The following is a 20537-nucleotide window of genomic DNA, read 5'->3' on the forward strand; positions in this document are numbered from 1 at the left end:
CAGACTGAGCTCCCTAAGATAGTTCCCTTGAAAAGGATGTACTACCCAGATTTTTTGCAAACCTAGTAGGAATTCCCCGCTTTGAAGTCACAGGTCCTGTTTCTATTACCTTGTATGCTATAGATCTTGGATATGGGCTGCTAAAAATTTCCTTTTTACAAAGGAAATATGTCTGCAAGGCTCAAAAAGTGTCCTGTCCAGTCATTTGGGACAAGCAGATTTTCTTTTTGGGTATATAATGTGTTGACCTCTCTTTGTCTGTTGGAACAGGGTCCCTGTGTCTGACCATGAGGTTATTGCTTGGATTAAAATTTCTTTAAGTTATGTACAACTCTTCATCTTCAAACTGGTTGTTTCTGGTTGTCTGTCTAGTTATCGTGTCTGACCTCGGGTAGGTTTTCCTTGGACGTGGGCAAATTTTAGTCCAATGATACTTGTATTTATTTGCAGTTTGATTTGTGGTGAAGATATTAATTGACTGCTTTCAAAATACAGGGTCGGCAGGGTGAAAGGGGTGAACGAGGAGCCACTGGACCACAGGGTCCACAGGTATGCGTTACAATCATTGATAATAGAATATCAAGTATTTTTAAAAGGATAAACCGGTGGGCAGCACTTCTGCGAACTTCTTGAGCTAAAACTGTGGGCTTAGAAACATTAGAAATATGTCACACCTTTCCTAGACGTATAACCACCAGGTTTGCAGTTCCTATACGCAAATCCGTAGGTGTTTTGTGTTCAATGTAAACTTCAGTTCATTGTTAGGTATATTTAACAATTATTCCTCAAGCCCGAATGGGCTATTGACTCAGAGGCCATGAGGGCGAGAGGAATAATTGTTTTAGTAAAATCCAACTAGTTGGTCAAGAATATCCAGAATAAAAAAAGTGTAGCTAGTTAAAGCTAGACTTGAATCTTTTTTTGTCGCCAAAAAAGCCCGCGCTTTTTGCCTCTAGTGGGCTATAACATATAGCCTAGTAGTAGCTCAACCAATCAGAACGCAGCATTGATAATAGACCACTAGTTGGATTTTTCTAAATACAGATACTCTTAGTTGCATTGTAAAACTTCTTGATGAAGTGTGCGGTAGTCACACGAAACGCGTAAGAGACAATAAGTAATTGGACGGTACGCGCCATCGTACTCGCGCACTTAAATGGATTTTTTCACTGCTAACAAAAAACTCTCGGAATTTTAATGTGTTTTAATTGAAAAAAGCCTAAAATGTCACAAATTTTGTTATAGTTATGATTAAGAAACAGAACTTCGTGTCGTCCAAATTGGTCTGTAATCAAACTCGTGATTACACAGATCGGTGTTATATGATTACAGACCGAATTGGACTCCACTCAGTCAGAGAGTGGGGGGCTTATTGACTTTCTTCCCCTTAAAGGGAGGGCTTATTAGAGAGGGAGAGTTTATTTGAAAGGTGGGCTTAATAGAGTATTTACGGCATTTTTTTTTTGTAGGGGAATGCAATTTTAAACCATTAGTCAGACCTTCTTCCTGTCGTTGCTAAATCAACTTTATTTAAACATTGCCCTTTTTATTTAGGGACAACCAGGTAATCAAGGACCACCAGGCTTGCCAGGAAAATCAGGAGAGACGGTAAGTGTTAAAAATAAAAAACAGCAACTTCTCTCCTCCCCACTTAGATTTGAACAGTGACTAAAGGTTTCTCATACCGCAAGGCAGTGCAAATTCTTTCCTCAACTTTAAGAGGTGCAGCGTGCTAAGGACCACTTATTTTGTAATTTTCTTGCATATTATAAAACCTATTTCATTTTTATAGATATAATTTAAGTTTATCAGGACCTCTATTGATATCAGCTCCCGAAGCCCCAAGTCCTAGATAATTATCAGCAAAATTTAATAATGAAATAAAATGTAATATTAAACTTTCCAGTCCTCAAATGCGGTGCTTTTTCGGTATTAATTTGGAAGTTGGACACGATAAAAAATCGTTTTAACAACGTTTTTTTTCCATTATTTTCCGTATTAAACTAATAAAATGTACGTCTTTTGTTTTCTATTATATCAGAGCAGCCGCTTTTATTCTGGGGTGGCGCTTATTAATTTTATTGTCCCAAATGCAGCAGCACTTAATCGGAGGCGGTGCGTAGTAGAGCAAATCCGGTATGGTATCAAATTAATGCTCTCTCCATCTTCTTAAGGGAGCACCTGGTGAGAGTGGAGCAGATGGAACCCCTGGCTCTCGGGTATGTACTGTAGTACTCATTGATTATGTTACAAATATTTCAGGTGAGTACTGGGAGAGGGACTCATCTTGTGAAAAATCGTGAGTCCCAGTCCAGAGTCGTTGAGTCCCAGTTCGAAAAAAATAAATAAAACGAGTCCAAAATTGAAGAATGGTTGGGCCTTTGTGTAACCAGACAGTGAATCTGAAAACCGACTCCGAAACTCTTTACTACAGTACACAAGCATGAGTCCCGTTTGTCTGGACTTTCTTTGAGAGCTGACAACAAAGAGTTATCAATTCGCAAATAAAGAAAGCCAAACTTAGTAGAGTAAGGAAGCAAGGGTGTATTAGAGAACTTGAGCTATTTGAATTTGTACCACCTGCTGTAAGTTTTGTCTACTTGACAAGTCGCACACAGGGATGGGTTCTGATGTGGTATAAAGCTGCAATTTTCAATGCAACGTTGCTTGGCAATTTGTAAGGATTATGCTGCTCGTAATGCTGCATCTTAGAAAAATGTATGTGTAAAATGTCTTTCATGTATTGAAAATAAACTTCTGGAGAATAAAATTTAGTATTTACATTGAAAACTATAGTATGTTCTGATTATATTTCTTTTGTTGTAGGGAGAACGTGGTCCACAGGGAGAACGTGGGGCTCAAGGCGTTATTGTAAGTTAGAATTTTTTCCTGCAAGTTATGTTTTTAATTGCCTTCCTCTCGAAAAGTTACAAGTGTTTTTTGATGTGACCTAGATAGAAACTGTAAGTCGAAGCTCATATCATTTATTAGCTTAATGCAATAACATGCACTACACATTCCTGTAGGTGGTCTTGATGGACACAAAAGTGTCCAGAGTCCAGAGAAATTGAATGACACTTATGAACATGTTTTAGAATTCGCTACACTGTGCTTGTCAGGAAACTGCTTTTATGAGGTTTGACCCATTTCAAGGGCTTGATTTAAGGCCCTGTTTAGTTTAGCCTACAAGGTTGCCTGCGAGCAAGCTCTCCTATTTGTTCGAGGGAAGTGAGACGGGAGAGAACGCGCGAGCGAGGACTTTTCACGATATCTCCCCCAAATGGAGAGCTTGCTCGCAGGCTAACCGCAAGCAAGCTTCTCCATTTGGGGTGGGGGTGGGGGGTCTCGAGAAGTCATGTTAGAGTTGCACACAAACACACGAAAGGAGACGCAAGTGCAACCGCCGCTCACTGGCTAGCGTGTTCCCTCGCGGCTCGCTTTGCTGACCACAATTGGAGAGCTTGCTCGCAGGCTATGTACATGTGAGGGTAAAAGAAAAGAAGTGCCTAACAAGTGCTACATAACACATTTACGAAATGACATCAAACGACACAAAGATAAATTAAAACTGTGACGGTGTGGAAGGCAAGCACAGATATATTAGTAAAAGACTGACAGGGATTCCTCCTCATTATGTGAAACAACAAGTCTTTTTATTTTGACTAGAGACATCCCCTTCTCCTTCCACCAAAAAAGAGGTTCTCTTAATTGGGTTACCTGTTTTGTTGTGAATTACAGGGTGCGCCTGGAGATCCTGGTGAAGCTGGTCTTCCTGGTGCTGATGGCAAAGCTGTAAGTTGTTGCAGGGGAAAACATTGTTATCTCTTGTGGGAATTAATAGAAGTTTGTTCATAATGGACTTTTAACGTGTTCCTATAAATCAATGCTGTTTGAGTAAAACTTTTTTCAGTGTCTCTACTTGGTATTAGTCTTCTTAAAATGCCAATTGACACCTGTATTCTTTAATTTACTAGTGTGTACTGATTATTCGTATTTCTGTAGGGACCCTCTCCTCTGTTGATAACACTACTTACACTTGCATTCTTCTTAGGGTGAGAGAGGTCTTTCTGGCCCCCCTGGTCCCTCGGGAACTCCTGGTCTTGCAGTAAGTATTCATTGCCTAAATTTTTCTTTTCCAAATATTTTAGGATATAAAATAGAACCTTGTAAAAGTCCCGCCAAAGAACGTTCATTTGAATGTCATAAGATTTTGTCCACAAATGCGGAAGTTAGAATGACAAATCATCTCGCTATAAGTTGGTCTACAGGGCTGGTTTAACCGTCTCATTTCCAGAAGCGGATAAAGTCAAAACTCAACAAAAATTTCAAGTTTCAAATAATGAAATGCTGAAAAAAAATTAAAGAAATAAAACAGAAATAAACTGTAGCTACTTGCAGGTCTTCAAGCATCAGTCATTTAATAACTTATGATAATGGGAATGACGACAACGACAACGAATAGCATTGTTTATATCAATTTTAACATCTCAATAAACTCGATTGATTGAGTGATATGTGACTACTGTGCAATGCTTTTTAGGGGCTGCCAGGAATGCAGGGAACACGAGGCCCTCCTGGCGCTAAAGGATCCAAGGTATGTAGAAGGCTAAAAGAAAGGATAACAGATTAATACAATATGCAAACGCTCTGTGCAGACTAACTGCATGCATTTGTATATCACCACTTACCATTTGCAAGAAGTGTAAAATGATGTTACATCATTGTGATTGGCAGTTTTTAACACGTCATGAACATTCCGAGAAAACCAACAAGGGAGGAAAACATTGATGTTATTCTTCCATTTGATTAATCCTTTCGCCCCGAAAACGTACTTAACCGCCCGTGCGGATCCACGGCCCCTCTACTGCTTGTGACGTCATCAGTTTAACGATCAAGGCCATCTTTGTCCGCGAACTAAAGCAGGGTGAAGAGATCTTTCAATCCATACCAGAATGGGCACGATTCAGTCAAGGAGGCCGGAGAAAAGGCAAAAACCGTCTGACTTTAACCTGAAAATTTCCATGAAAATCGTTCCAAACGCTTTTCTAAGAAAGTGTCCCAACAAAATGAAGCCTACGTAGTGCCCAGCAAAAGAAAAAAAAATGAGGCAGGAAAAGTGAAAGAAGAGGGGAGGAGAGAAAGCGAAAAGTAAAAGTCAAGACTGCACTGTCACTTTTAAACCCAAATTTTGCTTTCTGCGCATGCCCGAACTTCGCAAGCTAATATTTTGCATCTAGATCAGAAAAACCGCAAAGTGTACTTTGTAGTAAGTTTTAGTGCTTTTTAGCAAGACAGTGACCAGAAGACCGCTAAACTAGCTTCCAAACGCGCCTTTCGGCAAAATTTCCAGTTACTTCACTATCATTGGCATTGCTTGTCAGCATTTTTTCTTGAAATAGCTGCAAGACTGGAATATGTGACTGTCTAAGTACTAAGGTGAAATCCATTTGCTTAAAGAGTTTCGAACTGAAACTTGTGAAGTTTATTACAGAAACGAATGAAGAACTTTTTTGTAGCTGTCACAAAAAAGGCTTGGACAACACGGTTGTTTAAATAACTATCCTGTGGAAATTATTATTGGTAGAACTTCTTTGCCTGAGTCAAGGTCACAGGAATGATAGAAAGTTTTCAAACTGATGAACGATGTTCCTTGATGTTTTAGGGAGATCAAGGAATAGCTGGAAATCGTGGATCATTTGGAAAGGATGGAGAACCTGTAAGTTTTATGCAAAAACAAGTTAATCCCTGGTTAGCCTAACTTCCATTTAGATACTGTGCATCAAACTAACTACAAACTGACATACATTCCTTCTTTCAAACAGGGACGAGATGGAATGCCTGGTCCTCCTGGCCCACCAGGTCCACCAGGAGAAAAGGTGAGATTACTGCCGTGGTAACAGAGGCAAACAGGACCTGAAAGTAATTGTTTTTAATTACCTTCCACTCCCAAGAGTGGCCTAATACCTGTTCAGACTGCCCCGTATTAAGTGTGGCACAGAACCTATCCGATATGTGACCCTCTCGAGTTCTATGGAGTGTAGCTTTGCTCCGTAACAGAAATTGTATCAAAATCACCATTCTCTGTGAAAAGAAGCCGTATCCAGTATTGTTTTCGTGCTGAAACAAAAGCTATCTGGAAGAGTGCAAACATAAAGCCATAGAGTAAAAGCGTTAACTAGTGGGTATTAAGAGGACACAAGAGGTAGACGGAGTAAAGCAGTGAAAAGAGCAAGTCATGCGAGGTGCCATTTTAGTGTAAAGAGGTATTTGGTTTTAATAATGATACCGATAAAAGAAGCCTTTCTGTCATTTTGGGTAGTTTTTACTGGAAATTACCAGTATAAGATTAACAGAGACAATGATTAGAAAAAGTAGATCAATTGACAGTATTATGCAAATGCAAAACGAGAGTCAGAAGTGCAAGTAAAGACTACACTCTCTTTTACATCTCCCTGTTCTCGCTCCAGGTATGGGAGACTGAGAAATTTTTACTTGTGGAATCCGGAATCCTGGGACTTAGGATCTGGAATGCAGTTCAAGAAATCCGGAATTCCAGTAATGATTGGAATCCGTAATCTGAGCTCCTCTAACAAAGCATCCGGAATCCAAGACTGTCTTGGATTTCCTTACATAGGGTGATTGTTCCCTCGTGTCTAAGGTGCGGAACACATCAGGCTTTTAAGGTGAATCACTAAGTCTTCTTCCGTTTTTCTTACTGTAAGGGTGAAGATGGTGTTCCAGGAACAGATGGTAACCCAGGAAATCAAGGCGACACAGTAAGTTGTCTTCTGGTACCCATCCTCTTGTTTGAAATGTTGTGTTTTTATCGCCGTGATGTAGATAAACGGTTAATATTTTGATATCTTATTTCAGGGACCTCGTGGTTTGCCTGGAAATCCAGGACCGCCTGGAAGACCTGGTGCATTGGTATGTTGGTATATAATAATGATGTCAAGTTCAATGACCAGTGTTCAAGAAAAAAAATTGTTTGGTCCTTTTAAGTGCGTGTTTGTCTTTTGAGTCAATAAAGACCACTTCAATAATCTAGCGCTTGTTGTTTTGGAGGGAATTGCTCGTGGATGTGCAGGTGGCGAACAAATGGATAAGAATTTAAGATACCACGATGGCGACGGCCACGGAAACATCGCTTAAAAAGTGAATTCGCGTCCTTTGAATCTCTGTCACAATTATTCCAACTTGTTTACTTTGTCAAAGAAATGCGAACTCTTCTGGAGCCGAATTCCTAACAGCCATATCCAAGGTTAGAAAGAGGAAGACAATTTGGTCCTGGCTTGTTTGCGTCCACTATAAAACGTGAAATTAGGCATGTCGACATTGTAGTCGTGCAGTGACGGTAAAGAAGTGTACAAAAAAAGTGTGCTGCACGTGCAAAGTTGTTGTTTTGCCTGCTCAACGTTTTCGTCGTCGTAGGAAATTTTGGATTACAGTTGAGAGAAGGGACGAAAAAATCATCTGGGGCCAGTTCAAAAGGTGGAGAGCGCTATCCTCTTGAAAAATCACCGTCCAGTCTGTAATGGAAATATTTTCCCCAGCACTTGTCGGCCCCGATTGTTCAAAAGATCGATAGGGCTATCCAGCGGATAAATCGCTATCCAGTGGATTCGAACAACTGGCGCCGGCTAGTGATTTATCTAGTGGATAGTGCTATCTTGTATTAGAACTTCCAGGGTCTCACAGGGGACTGCTGCCTCAGACTTTCGTGACTAGTATTCATTGGTCTGTATGTTTGATTGGAACTCCAAATTTCCTCAGCTTTTTATATAAATTTCGGACAAAAGTAATTTGGTTCAGCAAACAGCAAAAATTTTACCTGCTAATTCATTCGCCTCAAAGATAGTTTTTACCACACAACCAGTCTTTGAGTGAAAGTAGAGCTTGTTTTGTGGAGTTTGGATTTCTGGGTAAAAGTATTTGTTCCTGTGCTCGCTGGTCCTTCGATTATGTATCGAACATCGAATCACTGCGGATCAATCTGAGCATGTTCGTCAATAATTGTATCTTATCCCATATCTGTCATCCATAAGAAAGAGGCTTGTTTCATGTGTTTTAGCAGTATTTTGTAATGCTAAAAGGAAATATCATTATTAACCATTCACCCGGACCAATGTTGTTTAACCGGGAACTTCTTTCCTGTTGAAAATGTAGGGACCTGGAGGACCCGCTGGACCTCAAGGACCTCGAGGACCACGTGGTGAACCGGTACTGTAAACCAATACATTATTTGTGATACATTTTTCTTTCTCCAGCAGCATGACTTGACGCTGAAGGAGGGGGAAATACGACAGGGTGCAAAGAAAGTCAGTTTTACAGCTGACCACTTAGGCAAGCTGTAGCTAGCCTGTACTAGCCCGAAAGTCATTTCAACTAGCCCGAAAAAAATTTGATGAGCAGAATTGATTACAGTTCTTCTGTTATTCGAATTCCTAAAAATATATCACTTACCCGTTGGGCAAGTTAAAAACAGAATTCACTAGCCCAATAGCAAAATCCACTAGCCCCGGGCTATCGGACTCTACTTTCTTTGCACGCTGTACAAGGAGCTTTCTGAGCTGTTCAAAACCCAGTTTCTCTTTTTTTAAGGGAGTCGCTCGGAGAAGTGGCACATTGAGGATCATACCACCTCTATATTGTCGCTACTTGAGATCAATTTGCATTTGGTGACAGATTTAACTTAAGGACACACAATAGGACAGTGATACCCAGTATCACTAGGGTAATATTCTACCCTGGGTTTTGTTATTCATGACATAGAGGATATTACATGGCCGCACGGGGATACGAGTTTTATCTTAGAGTGCTGAAAGTATTTCTCACTCGTTCGCTTCGCTCACTCGTGAGAGATACTTTCAGCACGAGAAGATAGAATTCGTATCCCCAAGCGGTCATGTAATGCTCTGTTTATTTTATAGATACTAATGAAATTCCTACATAAAACACAACTTTTTTTATTTATTTATTTTCGAAACAGCAAAATAGTGCAATTAAAGTGGTCACCTATTGCCAAATACCTGTCACAAAAATGTTATGAAACTCGGATATAAAGTTATAAAGGACAAATAAAGACAATAATACTTATATTTTCTGTTCCAAAAAAGACAAAAGTAATGTTAGTAACCATGGCGACTCCAATATCCTCACACGTGAAAGATAAAAATAGTATCTTCACTGCGCGCGCTGAAGATATGATTTTTTAGTGAAAGGAAAAACCCTGGTATTTCATCAGTATCTATATAATAAATGGTAATAAGGTGTGGGGAAGTGCTTTGGCCTAGGACAAGCCCAAGGCCGGCGAAAGTAACAACGTAGACGATCAACCCCAACTTACTCGAGGGGTGGGAGGGTTGGTCGCCAGCCACTTCGCCTTCGGGCCTCGACTAGAGTGATGGGGTGAAGCACGTGTAACCTCTTTTATAGTCTTATTTGCATAATCCCCAGGGTATTAATTACCAATGCAAATTGAGTTTGCATAGTAACCTTCTTTTCGTTTTTCAGGGTGTGAAAGGACCTGCAGGCCCACCTGGACGACCGGGCGCCACAGGAACAGCCGTGAGTAATATTGCTACTAATATAGAGATTTAGCTAAGGCCAAAAGTGAAGTTCTCGAGGGATGCTTAAAGAAATGTCTTTCTCAAGTAATTCAACTTTTTCCGTAAGTAGAAAGCAAACTGATTTTAACCTTTAAAAAATGGACCTGAGCCCACGATCAATTGAAAACCAAAAACTGGGGAAGAAACGCGTGAAAAGGCCCTACTGATGTGTCTGCGTGTGTGTGTGTGTGTGCAAGGATAATAGCAGGAGGCTCTCAGCATTCTAAGGGTTAATTTCCACTGTCGCGTAATTTTTCTGTGCAAACGCACCTAAAATTTACGCGCATGAATGAAATAAAGGCAATGTATGGAAGGCCACGCGTAAACGTGAAAGTTGAACCTCGCTCAACCTTGACCTTCCATACATTCATGATTGTCTCTAATTTATTTACGTACGCACGTAAAAATTACGCGACAGTGGAAATCAACCTTAAGGTGTTACCCTAAAGAAATTTCTTGACGAAGCCATCCGAATACTTTAATTCGTGGAGTGTTTGTCTAATTTTAGTAAAGTGACCAAGTGACCAAACTTAAGTGCCTAACTTTCTTTTTATTAACCTTCCAAACCTGTTTTATTAAACTACAATAGACTGCTAGAGTTTCTCAGATGAAACTAGCCATTTAAACAAAAACAACATTTTCAACGAGCCCTGAGCTTATTGATTGCTGATACAGTCGAGCGATGATCAGAAGCGATGGTGATATGGCCAAAGAAAAGGTCCTGTTAAACCGTAGCTTTTGTGTCAACCTCACTAACTCTGAAGTCCCTGAAGGAAACAATTTCATTACCTTCTACGGTATGGCTCTTATTACGGTGTACATTAATACGTCTGTTCTTCACATTTTTTGCTGTTGATAGGGTCAAATAGGGCAAACTGGACACAAGGGAACGCAAGGAGATCAAGGCCGACAGGTAACATCAAAATTTATTTTGTCAGGAAACTGTGACAAAAGGTGGATTGAAACGCACCAATCACTTTAACCCTTTAAGTTCCAATAGTGACCAACATCAATTTTCTCCTAATGACATCCATAGATTATCAAGTGTAACGTCTATGAGAATTAATCAAATGATCACAAAAAGAAAAATCTCTGATCTTTTATCAATTTCTCCCAACTAATTCTGTAAGGAAATGTATAGAGATCAGTTTGGAGAATTTGTATGTGGATATTGGGGCTTAAAGGGTTAAGAGCCTAGCCAATAGAGAGATTTTGAGTCACTTTTACGGCAAACGTGAATTTGTACCACATGAAAAAATTTTCCCTTTAACTTGTACTTTACTGTCGGCTTCTACCCCAAAATTAGTAGCTTCAATTTAGTTTTGTCTCGGGTAGGGAATAAGCTTAGTCCAGTTAAGTAACCTTTGTTCTTTTCACAGTCTTACTCATGGCTGTAAATTTACTCTCTTATCACTAGGGATCACCCGGAATGCAAGGAACATCTGGAAAACCTGGAGCAGCTGGTCCACCTGTAAGAACTTTATTTATGCCGTCCTCTTATTTGGGATTAAACGATAATTTCTCCGCGATACGATACGTTATAGATCGTGATACGTTACACGATACGATAGTTAACTGTGTAGGGCTAGACTAGCTCTCATTGCTTGTGGGTACACACAACTGATTTTCAATGAATAATATTTGAATTTCATATCCCGTAAATCCTCTATTAAGCCCCCCGGTGGGCTTATTTATTTCAAACACATTTGAGGAGGGGTGGGGAGGGGCTAAATTGAAACGGGGGGCCTCTTTGAGAGGGAGGGCTTGTTTAATTTAGGAAAGGCGATGGATCAATTCTCCTTTAAAAATAAGAATACAAAGTGGTAAAGATTAAGTGTAAGAAATTGGAGGTCATGCAGCCGAGGATCAAAAACAAATGCAAATTAGTCCAGACCAAGAGTGGCTCTTGTCCAGACCAAGTCGTGATTGATCAATAAAGTCCATCATTCAACAGTGAAGAATAATCAGGCGGAGGAGAGGGGAGGGGGGCACACTAACTTTCTTCCCCTGAAAAGGCGCGGGGGATGGGGGGGGGGCTTATTTGAGAGGCGGGGCTAAATCGAGGATTTACGGTAGTGGAATCGCCGAATGAAGAAATAAATCATCGCAGAGTTAAATTCAAACAGTGCGCATTTTTTATAGAGGGAAGAATTTTAAACCATATTTGACTGGACAGCAAGCTCCGGTGTGTAATGGGAACCAGTGTTATTTTATGTTAAAATTTTGTATTGAATTTTGGGAATTTTAATTGTCGCGAGTACAACTAATTTCTTGATAACTTAAAATCGCCAAAATAAGTCGGAGAAAGTTACATCTAACTGCAATTTATGGTTAGCCTTTTTTCTTCTTGATTCGGAGCAGTCAGTTTGACTTGGGTAAAGTTACCAGCTGTATTTTTCTGCTATGTCACCAGGGACCTCCAGGACCACCCGGACCCCCAGGAAGAGATGGCGCAGATGGACAAAAGGTGACAATTTATTTGTTTTTGTTGTAATTTTTGGTCTAATATTTCATCTTATTTCTTCTAGTACTGCTTAGTATTAACCAAATCAGTGGATAACAATTTCTGCGCGTTTCGATGAGCTCTTATAACAAGACGGCGTCTTGTTTGGCGACATTGTTGGAAGATAAAATTTTAGTGATAAATAAAACAGTTGTGACAACAAATACCAAGAGAGCGAGGAAAATTGACTTGCAGATGTTAAGTGGTACTTGACAAGATGCCCTTTGGGTAACAACTCACATACGCTCAAGGTATATTTTATATTCGTCATCAAGACGATGTAAAACTTGGCATGCACAATTTTAGTCACATTTTCCGATGACCACCTGTATTAGCAGCGCTGAAAAAAATAACCTTTTAGTTTCACATTTATCCAACTGACTTGCTAATACTAACTATTCCCTTAGGCTCGGTGCATAGCGCTGAGTATCTAATTAAATCTACTAAGGAACGGATTTGATTCAAGATATCCAACAAATTATTTCCTCCCAGTTACTTAATACTTACGTTGAGGGCTTGTGAAGCTCGCTAGGCTTTGAAACGAGAGGAGCAAGACTCTGTTCTTTCTCTTTAAGATAGCAGTTTAATCTTCAACAGTTACTGACAACAACTCTACTTATTCCACTAGCTTACACAGCGAATTAAACAACCAAATTGTAGACTTATTTTGGGTTAGCTGACCGGAAGAGTTTCTTTTGAATACCTTATCGCCTATATTGCAACAGGTTTGCTATAGTTAGATAAGCCTGCCGCAACCGACAAGTACCAAAGAACCAGTTAAATGCTAACAGTGAAACTGCCTAGAAGGACAAAACATACAAAACAGGAATTTGATTGTGGGTAAAACTCAAGGTCAGCTGTACTCCCTAAACAAGCCTACTTCAAAGAACCAAAACTAATTTTAACAAACGCTTCAAGTGGATAATACTAGACAAAAACTCAGGAACTAACCATGTGGGGAAATACATTGAATCTCTAAGTCTCTAAGTCTATAAAAGTCTATAAACTGTTTATCACGAAGCAAATAGCAAAACTGAAAAACAAAACTAAAGGCATCTACCTTATAACACTTATTTCCGACTAGGGTTCCTCTGGAGAACCAGGGCGACCAGGCAAGGACGGTCTTCCAGGACAACCTGTAAGTATTGTTTGATAACATAAAGAAATAAATGAAGCATCCAAACTTGTGAGCAATTAAAGAATAGGTGCACAATGCTTCATGAAACGATTACGATTTAAACTACATGTACCACTTGCATATTTTTATTTTTAGGAGTCACTATAATGAAAAACCAGCAGTAGCGGTAGAAACGTCGCGATCAGCAACATTAACATATGACCGTTTTTATACTAGAAGGCGCATTATGCGTCTGGACGAACCTTCCTTCGAAACACGTCTTGAACGACGCACTACGAAAGGTAGATCGTCTGGACGCATAATGCGTCTCGTGCCCGTCTTTATACTAGAGACGCATAACCCAGACGAACTACAAAATGTTTGCGTAAGTTCGTCATGACGGATAATGCGTCCTTAGTAGTAAAAACGGCCAATGAGACAAACAATAGACGAACGCAATCAGTTCCCACGTGCACCTACCAACACTTAGGCCCGGTTCAAACGTCGAACTTTACATGTGCCGAACCTAATTATAAATACCTATTTAGGTTGACCCAAACTAGTAAGTTCGACTGTTGATTCAGACGGTCGAACTTTACATGTGCCGAACCTAATACGTGGCGAAAAGAAATATCATCCTTACTGCTTAAAACAGGGAAATTTACTGAAAAAAGTAAAAGTCACCAAGCCTGGATATTCTTGTTTTGATTTTAGTGTGATTTGTGTTCTGTTATGGCAAGGAGACAGCTGAGCAGATCGTGATCGTGATATTTGGACTAAATAAAGTAACGCCAGAAATTCTAAAATACATACGCGATTTCTTTGTGGATATAAAGAAAAGCAACTTCTTAAAAGACCGTTTTAAGTTGTCCAGTTTCGGTCTAAAAATCTACAACGTGACTGCTGGTAACCGTTTACGCTTCTGTGAGTTCTGTCCGCAAAGGCGCGAAAACCCACTAAATAGCCAATCAGAAGCGCGGTTATATTAGTGACTTTAAGATCCAACGACGCGACGGCAATGAGATCGTCGCTTAAAAAGTGAATTTGCTTTCTTTCCGTCTTTATCGAAGTTATTCATACCCACTTACTTTGTCAACTGTAGGCGAACCCTCCTGGAGTTGAATTCCTAAGGACCATATCCAAGTGCAGAAAGATAAAAAAAATTTCGTCGTTGCTTGTTTACGTACTCCATAAAACGCGAAATTAGGCATGTTCACGTCGTAGTCGTGCAAAAACGGGCAAAGAAATGTACAAAAAAGCGTGGTGCACGTGCAAAGTTGTTGTTTTCCTTATAAAACCTATTGTTTTTTTGACGTTCTCGTTGCCGTCCGCGTCGTTGGATCTTAAAGTCGCTATCGAAAAATACGTTACATAATTTATGCATTAGGTTCGGCACATGTAAAGTTCGACGTATGAATCGAAGTCGATCTTTTGCCGTTCTATTCGACAAGCTCAGTCGAATAGAACGGCAGAGTCGACCCAAATTCAAAAGTGCCGTTCCTAATTGATTCATACGTCGAACTTTACAAGTGCCGAACCTAATAATCAGGTTCGGCACATGTAAAGTTCGACGTTTGAACTGGGCCTTAATTGCAACACTTTTAACCCTTTAAGCCCTATAAATGATCAGTATCAAATTTCTCCTTGTAATATCAATGCTTTGAAGCAAAGATTGGTGACAAGAATTAAGGACATGATCACACAACATAACGAGTTGATACTTCAACAACGTCTCCCCGCTACGTTTTTCAGTAGAAAACGTAAAAGGGCACTAAGTGGGAATGGAAATTTTGATATTAGAGGGTAAAGGCTTAATGAATCATTTATTTTATAAGTAACAGAGTTAATCTACAATAGTTATGTTGTATAATCCCTTTTGAATTTAGGGCAAAAATGGTGCAGACGGAGAACCTGGGCCTCCTGGTCCTGATGGTAGTCCGGTAAGTCTTTTTAAGGTTTTGAGAAAATTATCTAACAGTGGACACTTTTGAGATCGGCATTACAGTTTTGGGGTTGCAGTGATTTTGTTACAAATGGTTATGGTGAGTCCTGGGACTCATCTTGTGAAAAATCATGAGTCTCTGTCCATAATCAATGAGTCCCAGTACAAAAAAAAAACAGGGATTTTTTTAAATTGAAAATGCTTGGGCCTTTATGTGAACCAACGCCAAAACTCTTTAGTACAGTTTACTGAAATTACAGTATAGTCCTTCTACATATTTAGAGCGCAAAAAAGGCTAAAATAATATGCATTTTTAAACAACAGCCACAGAAATCACTCGAACAGGATATTCTACCAAAAAATCTTCAAATCGATGGATGGTTCTTTGCGTCCTACGGGACGCATGCCATGAATTATTTTGCGTCTTTGGGGATTTTTTTTGCGTCAGGGAAACAGGACCCAGAGGTAACAAAATCACTGGGTTTGACCATCACCACGCAACATGGACAGCGTTTCTATGAAAAAGATAAATTTTTAAAAAATCCCAGCTTAGGCTGCTTAAGTGAGCATTAAGCTATACCGGCATCGTTTTGTTTTTCGTATGATGAAAGTATGGATGCCTCTCCTGGTTTTCAAAAATGGAAATTGAAGAGACCTTCTCATAGCGATATGCATTGCCAGCATGGAGCAAAACTACAGTGCAGTTAGAAAAGGTGCATGGACTCTAAAAACGATAACATTACGCTGGCGCGCGTCATAGGATTGTGGGAAGAGGATCTGAGGAATTTAAGGAGAATGCAACATGCATGGAACCATATAAGAAATTTTTGTATAGTTCTTGAGGTTTGTGAGGTAATTCGTTTTCTTTGCCATGCCAGGGTGATCTTGGACCTGCTGGACCACAAGGATCAAAGGGTGACCGAGGAGCGACGGTGAGTGTGCAGAAACTCCTTGTCAATGGGCCATTTCCGAATCGCCTCTAGCCTCCACTTCAAAACGAGATTTCATAGATCGTTTTTTTCATATCACGTCACGATAGCCTTTTTTGGTTTACAAAACAATGGAACAGCCGACAGGTGTGCCAAGATTGAACTCTCTTGTCATTTAAAAACTTTCTTTTGTTCCGAGCAATTTGCATACCCACTGATCATGAGAGTGAAAACAATCTATATCAGAAATTGAAGTCGCCTATAGCCTCTTTTTCGGAACGAGGCTGGGTGCAAAGTTGTTAATATGCGTAGTGTTTGTTATCTTCAATAACACATCAAAGTTTTTGTGCTTGACCTAATTTTGAAAGATATGTTTTTTGAATTGGCGAATGGGCCATCTTGTTTTCCTAGTAATCAGTTTTAAACGTAGTAATCAGTTCCTTGAACTTTATTTTAAAACATATTCGAAAACTTAGTATGGGGGGTTGCTATAAGAAGTTTTTGACCGCGAGTGAAAGTGTTGTTTGTGTTACTGTTGTCAATATTCATGAGCTGTTTTCACCCGGCTGAACCTCTCCCTTGTTGCTGTACATGACCAAGAAGACTGCATATCAGAGAGCTTTAGATTCCCAGACGAGTGCGACTACGACTACTAGATTTTCTCAATACTAAAGCCTGGTTCACACTTGCGACAACGACATAACGAACGACATAAGAAGGTCGTTATGTCGCAAGTGTGAACATGTAGACATAACGACATAACAGCAACATAACTACGTCTGATAATTTCCTTATGCCGTTATGTTTGTGTTGTTATGTCGTAGACTCGCCTACAAGTCGAGCTCAAATTTTTTTCTCGGGCGTTAAGCGTGAGCGTAGATTCTTTTAGGTTTTCTGCGACCAAAGCGAGCGAGAGAGCGAGATCTCTTCTTGTTTCCCCCGCAAAAAATCGCATCAAGTGACGTCATTTTGGCGCGAAGTATTCGCGCTCACGAGAGTGGCCGATTCTCGTTTGCGGCCACTTGAGGTGCAAGGCTTAGATGGCCGCTTACGACAGCTTGCCCAGTGATAAGTAAACATTGGTAATGTAAGAGAGCTTCTACTGTATGTATTTATCCAAATGCTTCTTACACAGTTTTTAAAAATATTATGTTTCTTTTTATTTGTAGGGACCAACAGGGCAAACAGGACAACCAGGCGCACAAGGCGCAGCTGGGTCTAAGGTAACTTTGGGGTATTGATAGAGCCTGTACACAACTGCTTCAGTACAGTGTTAGGCCTGTGTCCGCCAAACACCGCACTTCACGAGAGCCTAACTCAATTAATTGCTCCCAAGAGAAACTCAAACAATGCTTATGCAACATTTTGGGGTGACAAACAAAGAGCGGTATGGTATCATATGGTATTTTCTGGAGTGGTCAGTTAGGGTTGGCTCATGTAAAGTATGACGTTTGTCCCGAGTCTTAATAGACATACTATGAGCAACACTTCTTTTATTTCTTAGTCATTAGTAAAATAGAGGTTTCAATCGACAGTCTAGGAAAAAGAGAGGCTGTTTCTAGCCTTCAGACCCCGTGTAATAAATTCATAAAAAAGAATTGTGGTTTTTTTTTTCTTTTAGTGTTTATTTTTGTAATATGCGCAGCCCTACAATCCCATAGCAGGGCAGGAAAAAAATTAAAACTCACCTGCCCAGTGGGCAAGTAAATTTCTGTTTTCACTTGCCGCCACTTTAATATTACTTGCCCGAGAGGAACAGAATACCTTATCATCTATAGTTCTATGGTGCTGTCTATAATAGGTTAGAGATTATAACAAAGTGTATTGGATCACTAGTACTCATGCCCCATACCGAGTAACTACTGGATTTCACCAATATGATGATCAGGGAAGTAACACGAGCGCGAACGTGCACTTGGATTTTAAATTCATTCATGCTTTAAACTAGTTGTGTCACTCGTCTTGCAGTCGTCAGTTTTGAAATGCTCTGCATAGCACTTGAAAATCGAAATATTTCCTTGAAAGCACTGGAGAGGTTTTTTTTTTTCACTGTTATCATTTTTTGCGCTCTTTCAGGGAGAAGTAGGTCCTGCAGGATTGAATGGTCGAAATGGTGAACCCGGAATCCCTGTAAGTTTTCCCTTAATTATCTTTGATAATTATAGCCTAGGGCATTGTTTAGGTTAACTGCAGGCGTCATTCCTGGTAGAAAAGTAAAGCTCCGAATAATAAACTGCGAAGAGAGTTATCGGAATTATTTTTGTAAAAGAACCCGATCCCTTGATTTCTGTGACCTTGCACAAAAGGCTTTTGATCGTTTCTCTTCTGTTTCTCACGATAATGTTATCTAAACGATGATAAACCAGGTTGGCCGTGGTGCTAATGGAAGATAGGAAATGACTTGGTGGCGTAATTAGAAACGCAGCAATCAATCTAACCAATTTAAGATCAAAACATGTAAAGGACAACCTCGTAAACTGCATCCTGTTTCTTCCTAAACCCTCGTAGCTGACCTACAACTACAATTGACTCACTTTCTTTCATACTTTTGGCACTAATGAAGAAAAATGTCATTCAATAGATAGAGTAAAAAAGCCACGAGGAAGAACCTGGTTTTTAAGAACGTTTTAGGCTACAATTTGCCAATTAGGCCCCATCTAAACAATAACCTGTTTAGCGCACAATTTTAAACAGGTTGTTACTTTCTACAGTCTATAAAAAAGATTCTCTACACTTGGGCAAATAAGATAAGTCAACATTCAGGATCCTTTTTGCAGACATAAATGCCTTATCACTCCAACTGCAATGCAATGGTATGCAAATTTATATATTAAAAATAAGCTGAATACCACTGCACTCTTCGCTACTGATTTATTTTTTTTCTTCAGAAAAATAGGAACCTAAATTTGTGCTTATTACCTTTTATGTAAGAACCTGTTTAGGCTAACTTGGAAAAATACAGTTTCTTACTCGAGGTTTTATCTTTTTCACGATATTTTTAACTAAATAATAATAATAATGATTCCTTTGTTTCCTAAGTCCTTAACGTTCAATGAAGTAGAGATTTTGTTAGCACATAATAAATATTTTATCTGTTGATGCTGGCATTAAAATCGTGTATATAAACAACTAGGGACCTCGTGGACCTCAAGGAGACCCAGGTTCAGCTGGAGCTCCAGGAGAAGAGGTAAGTCATTGTCAAGCACGAGTTACTTGTTGTGGACACACTGTTTACGACCCCTACTGGAGATGGGATCGCCCTTTTTGCCTGGATATTTCGATCGCGCTAAGGTCCTAGCTGTTTGCAGGGCGAAACCACTACCCAGGGTTCTATCTAGGGTATTTGTGGGGTAGGAGCTTCCCCCTCCCCAAAAAAATATTGTTATCATTACTGTATCCATATCGGAAAAATCATCCAGACGTGACGAAGTCAGTGCACACGCTGTAACATTTCTCAAAATTGTGTCTCAAAATGCACCAGATTGCATCTCAGCGAATATTCATTTCAAAATTCGGGGGGGGGGGGAAATGCCCCGGACCCCCTAGGAAGCTCGTCGCCTTCCGCCACTCGGGACTTCTCCCCAAAAAGATAAATCCTAGATAGAACCCTGCTACCCTGTTTCTCAGTTACAGTTACCCGTACTAAGACCCTGAATATTGATCCACCCAAGTAACCCCGCTGTGGTTCTATTTGCTCATGACACCGGTTGGAGTTTTGCCCTAGTATGACTTTAAGAGTAACGCCCCGTTCAATTTTTAGACAAGCTAAAGCAAAAGCGTCATTCTGTGTTTTATAATCCCATGATTGTCCTCATTTACAAGCCCTTTTAAACAGCAACATATTTGACCCCTGCTTAGCTGCAATGACAACCATTACAAAGCCTTATGTATCCCAAACACTTTTATGCGAAACTCGCAAAGTCTATTCTTTCAGAATCAGACTCTGCAATAGCAGTTGTAAGTGTTATCAGCAGTTTAGATAAATGGAAGCGAAAAGGGTCATTCTGTCAGTTTTACAACCACAGCATAACTGACTCCATACTCAACTGTAATAACACTGCAGCCATTTTAACCTTATATAGTCATGTATATTATAAACGTTTATGCGATTCTTGCAATGCTTTACAGGGTAACAACGGAACAAATGGAAAACCTGGTATCCCTGGGCGTGACGGTCTTAAGGTCAGTACAATCTTATTAGCTCAAGGGTAATCGAGCTGTAAACATGTAGTCTAACAATGGTGTGTTCTGTTTCTTGTCAGGGAGAACGTGGTTCGCCTGGAGAGTCTGGTCCCGCAGGAAAACAGGGTGAACCAGGCCTTCAGGGACCGAAAGGAGAAGCTGGACCGCCTGGTATCCAAGGAGAAAAGGTAACTTCAGGTCCCAGTTTTTCAAAAGAAGGATAACGCTATCCACTGGTTAACGCAATAGGTTTTCT

At 40.0% G+C, this 20537-nt stretch overlaps 1 protein-coding gene across 1 annotated transcript in view; it reads left to right on the forward strand.

Moving 5' to 3' along the window:
- Positions 1–20537, forward strand: part of LOC140931269 (uncharacterized) — a 76767-nt gene that overhangs the window by 41069 nt on the left and 15161 nt on the right. The window contains exons 29-52 of the mRNA XM_073381038.1: positions 496–549; positions 1555–1608; positions 2175–2219; positions 2827–2871; positions 3739–3792; positions 4052–4105; positions 4541–4594; positions 5663–5716; positions 5823–5876; positions 6723–6776; positions 6874–6927; positions 8167–8220; positions 9514–9567; positions 10468–10521; positions 11026–11079; positions 12022–12075; positions 13196–13249; positions 15115–15168; positions 16049–16102; positions 17269–17322; positions 18176–18229; positions 19233–19286; positions 20228–20281; positions 20362–20469. Of these exons, the coding sequence (XP_073237139.1) occupies positions 496–549; positions 1555–1608; positions 2175–2219; positions 2827–2871; positions 3739–3792; positions 4052–4105; positions 4541–4594; positions 5663–5716; positions 5823–5876; positions 6723–6776; positions 6874–6927; positions 8167–8220; positions 9514–9567; positions 10468–10521; positions 11026–11079; positions 12022–12075; positions 13196–13249; positions 15115–15168; positions 16049–16102; positions 17269–17322; positions 18176–18229; positions 19233–19286; positions 20228–20281; positions 20362–20469 (1332 nt within the window). The remainder of the gene's footprint in view (positions 1–495; positions 550–1554; positions 1609–2174; positions 2220–2826; positions 2872–3738; positions 3793–4051; positions 4106–4540; positions 4595–5662; positions 5717–5822; positions 5877–6722; positions 6777–6873; positions 6928–8166; positions 8221–9513; positions 9568–10467; positions 10522–11025; positions 11080–12021; positions 12076–13195; positions 13250–15114; positions 15169–16048; positions 16103–17268; positions 17323–18175; positions 18230–19232; positions 19287–20227; positions 20282–20361; positions 20470–20537) is intronic.

Source organism: Porites lutea, chromosome 3 (genome assembly GCF_958299795.1).
Source record: "Porites lutea chromosome 3, jaPorLute2.1, whole genome shotgun sequence".
In the NCBI taxonomy this organism is placed as follows: domain Eukaryota; kingdom Metazoa; phylum Cnidaria; class Anthozoa; order Scleractinia; family Poritidae; genus Porites; species Porites lutea.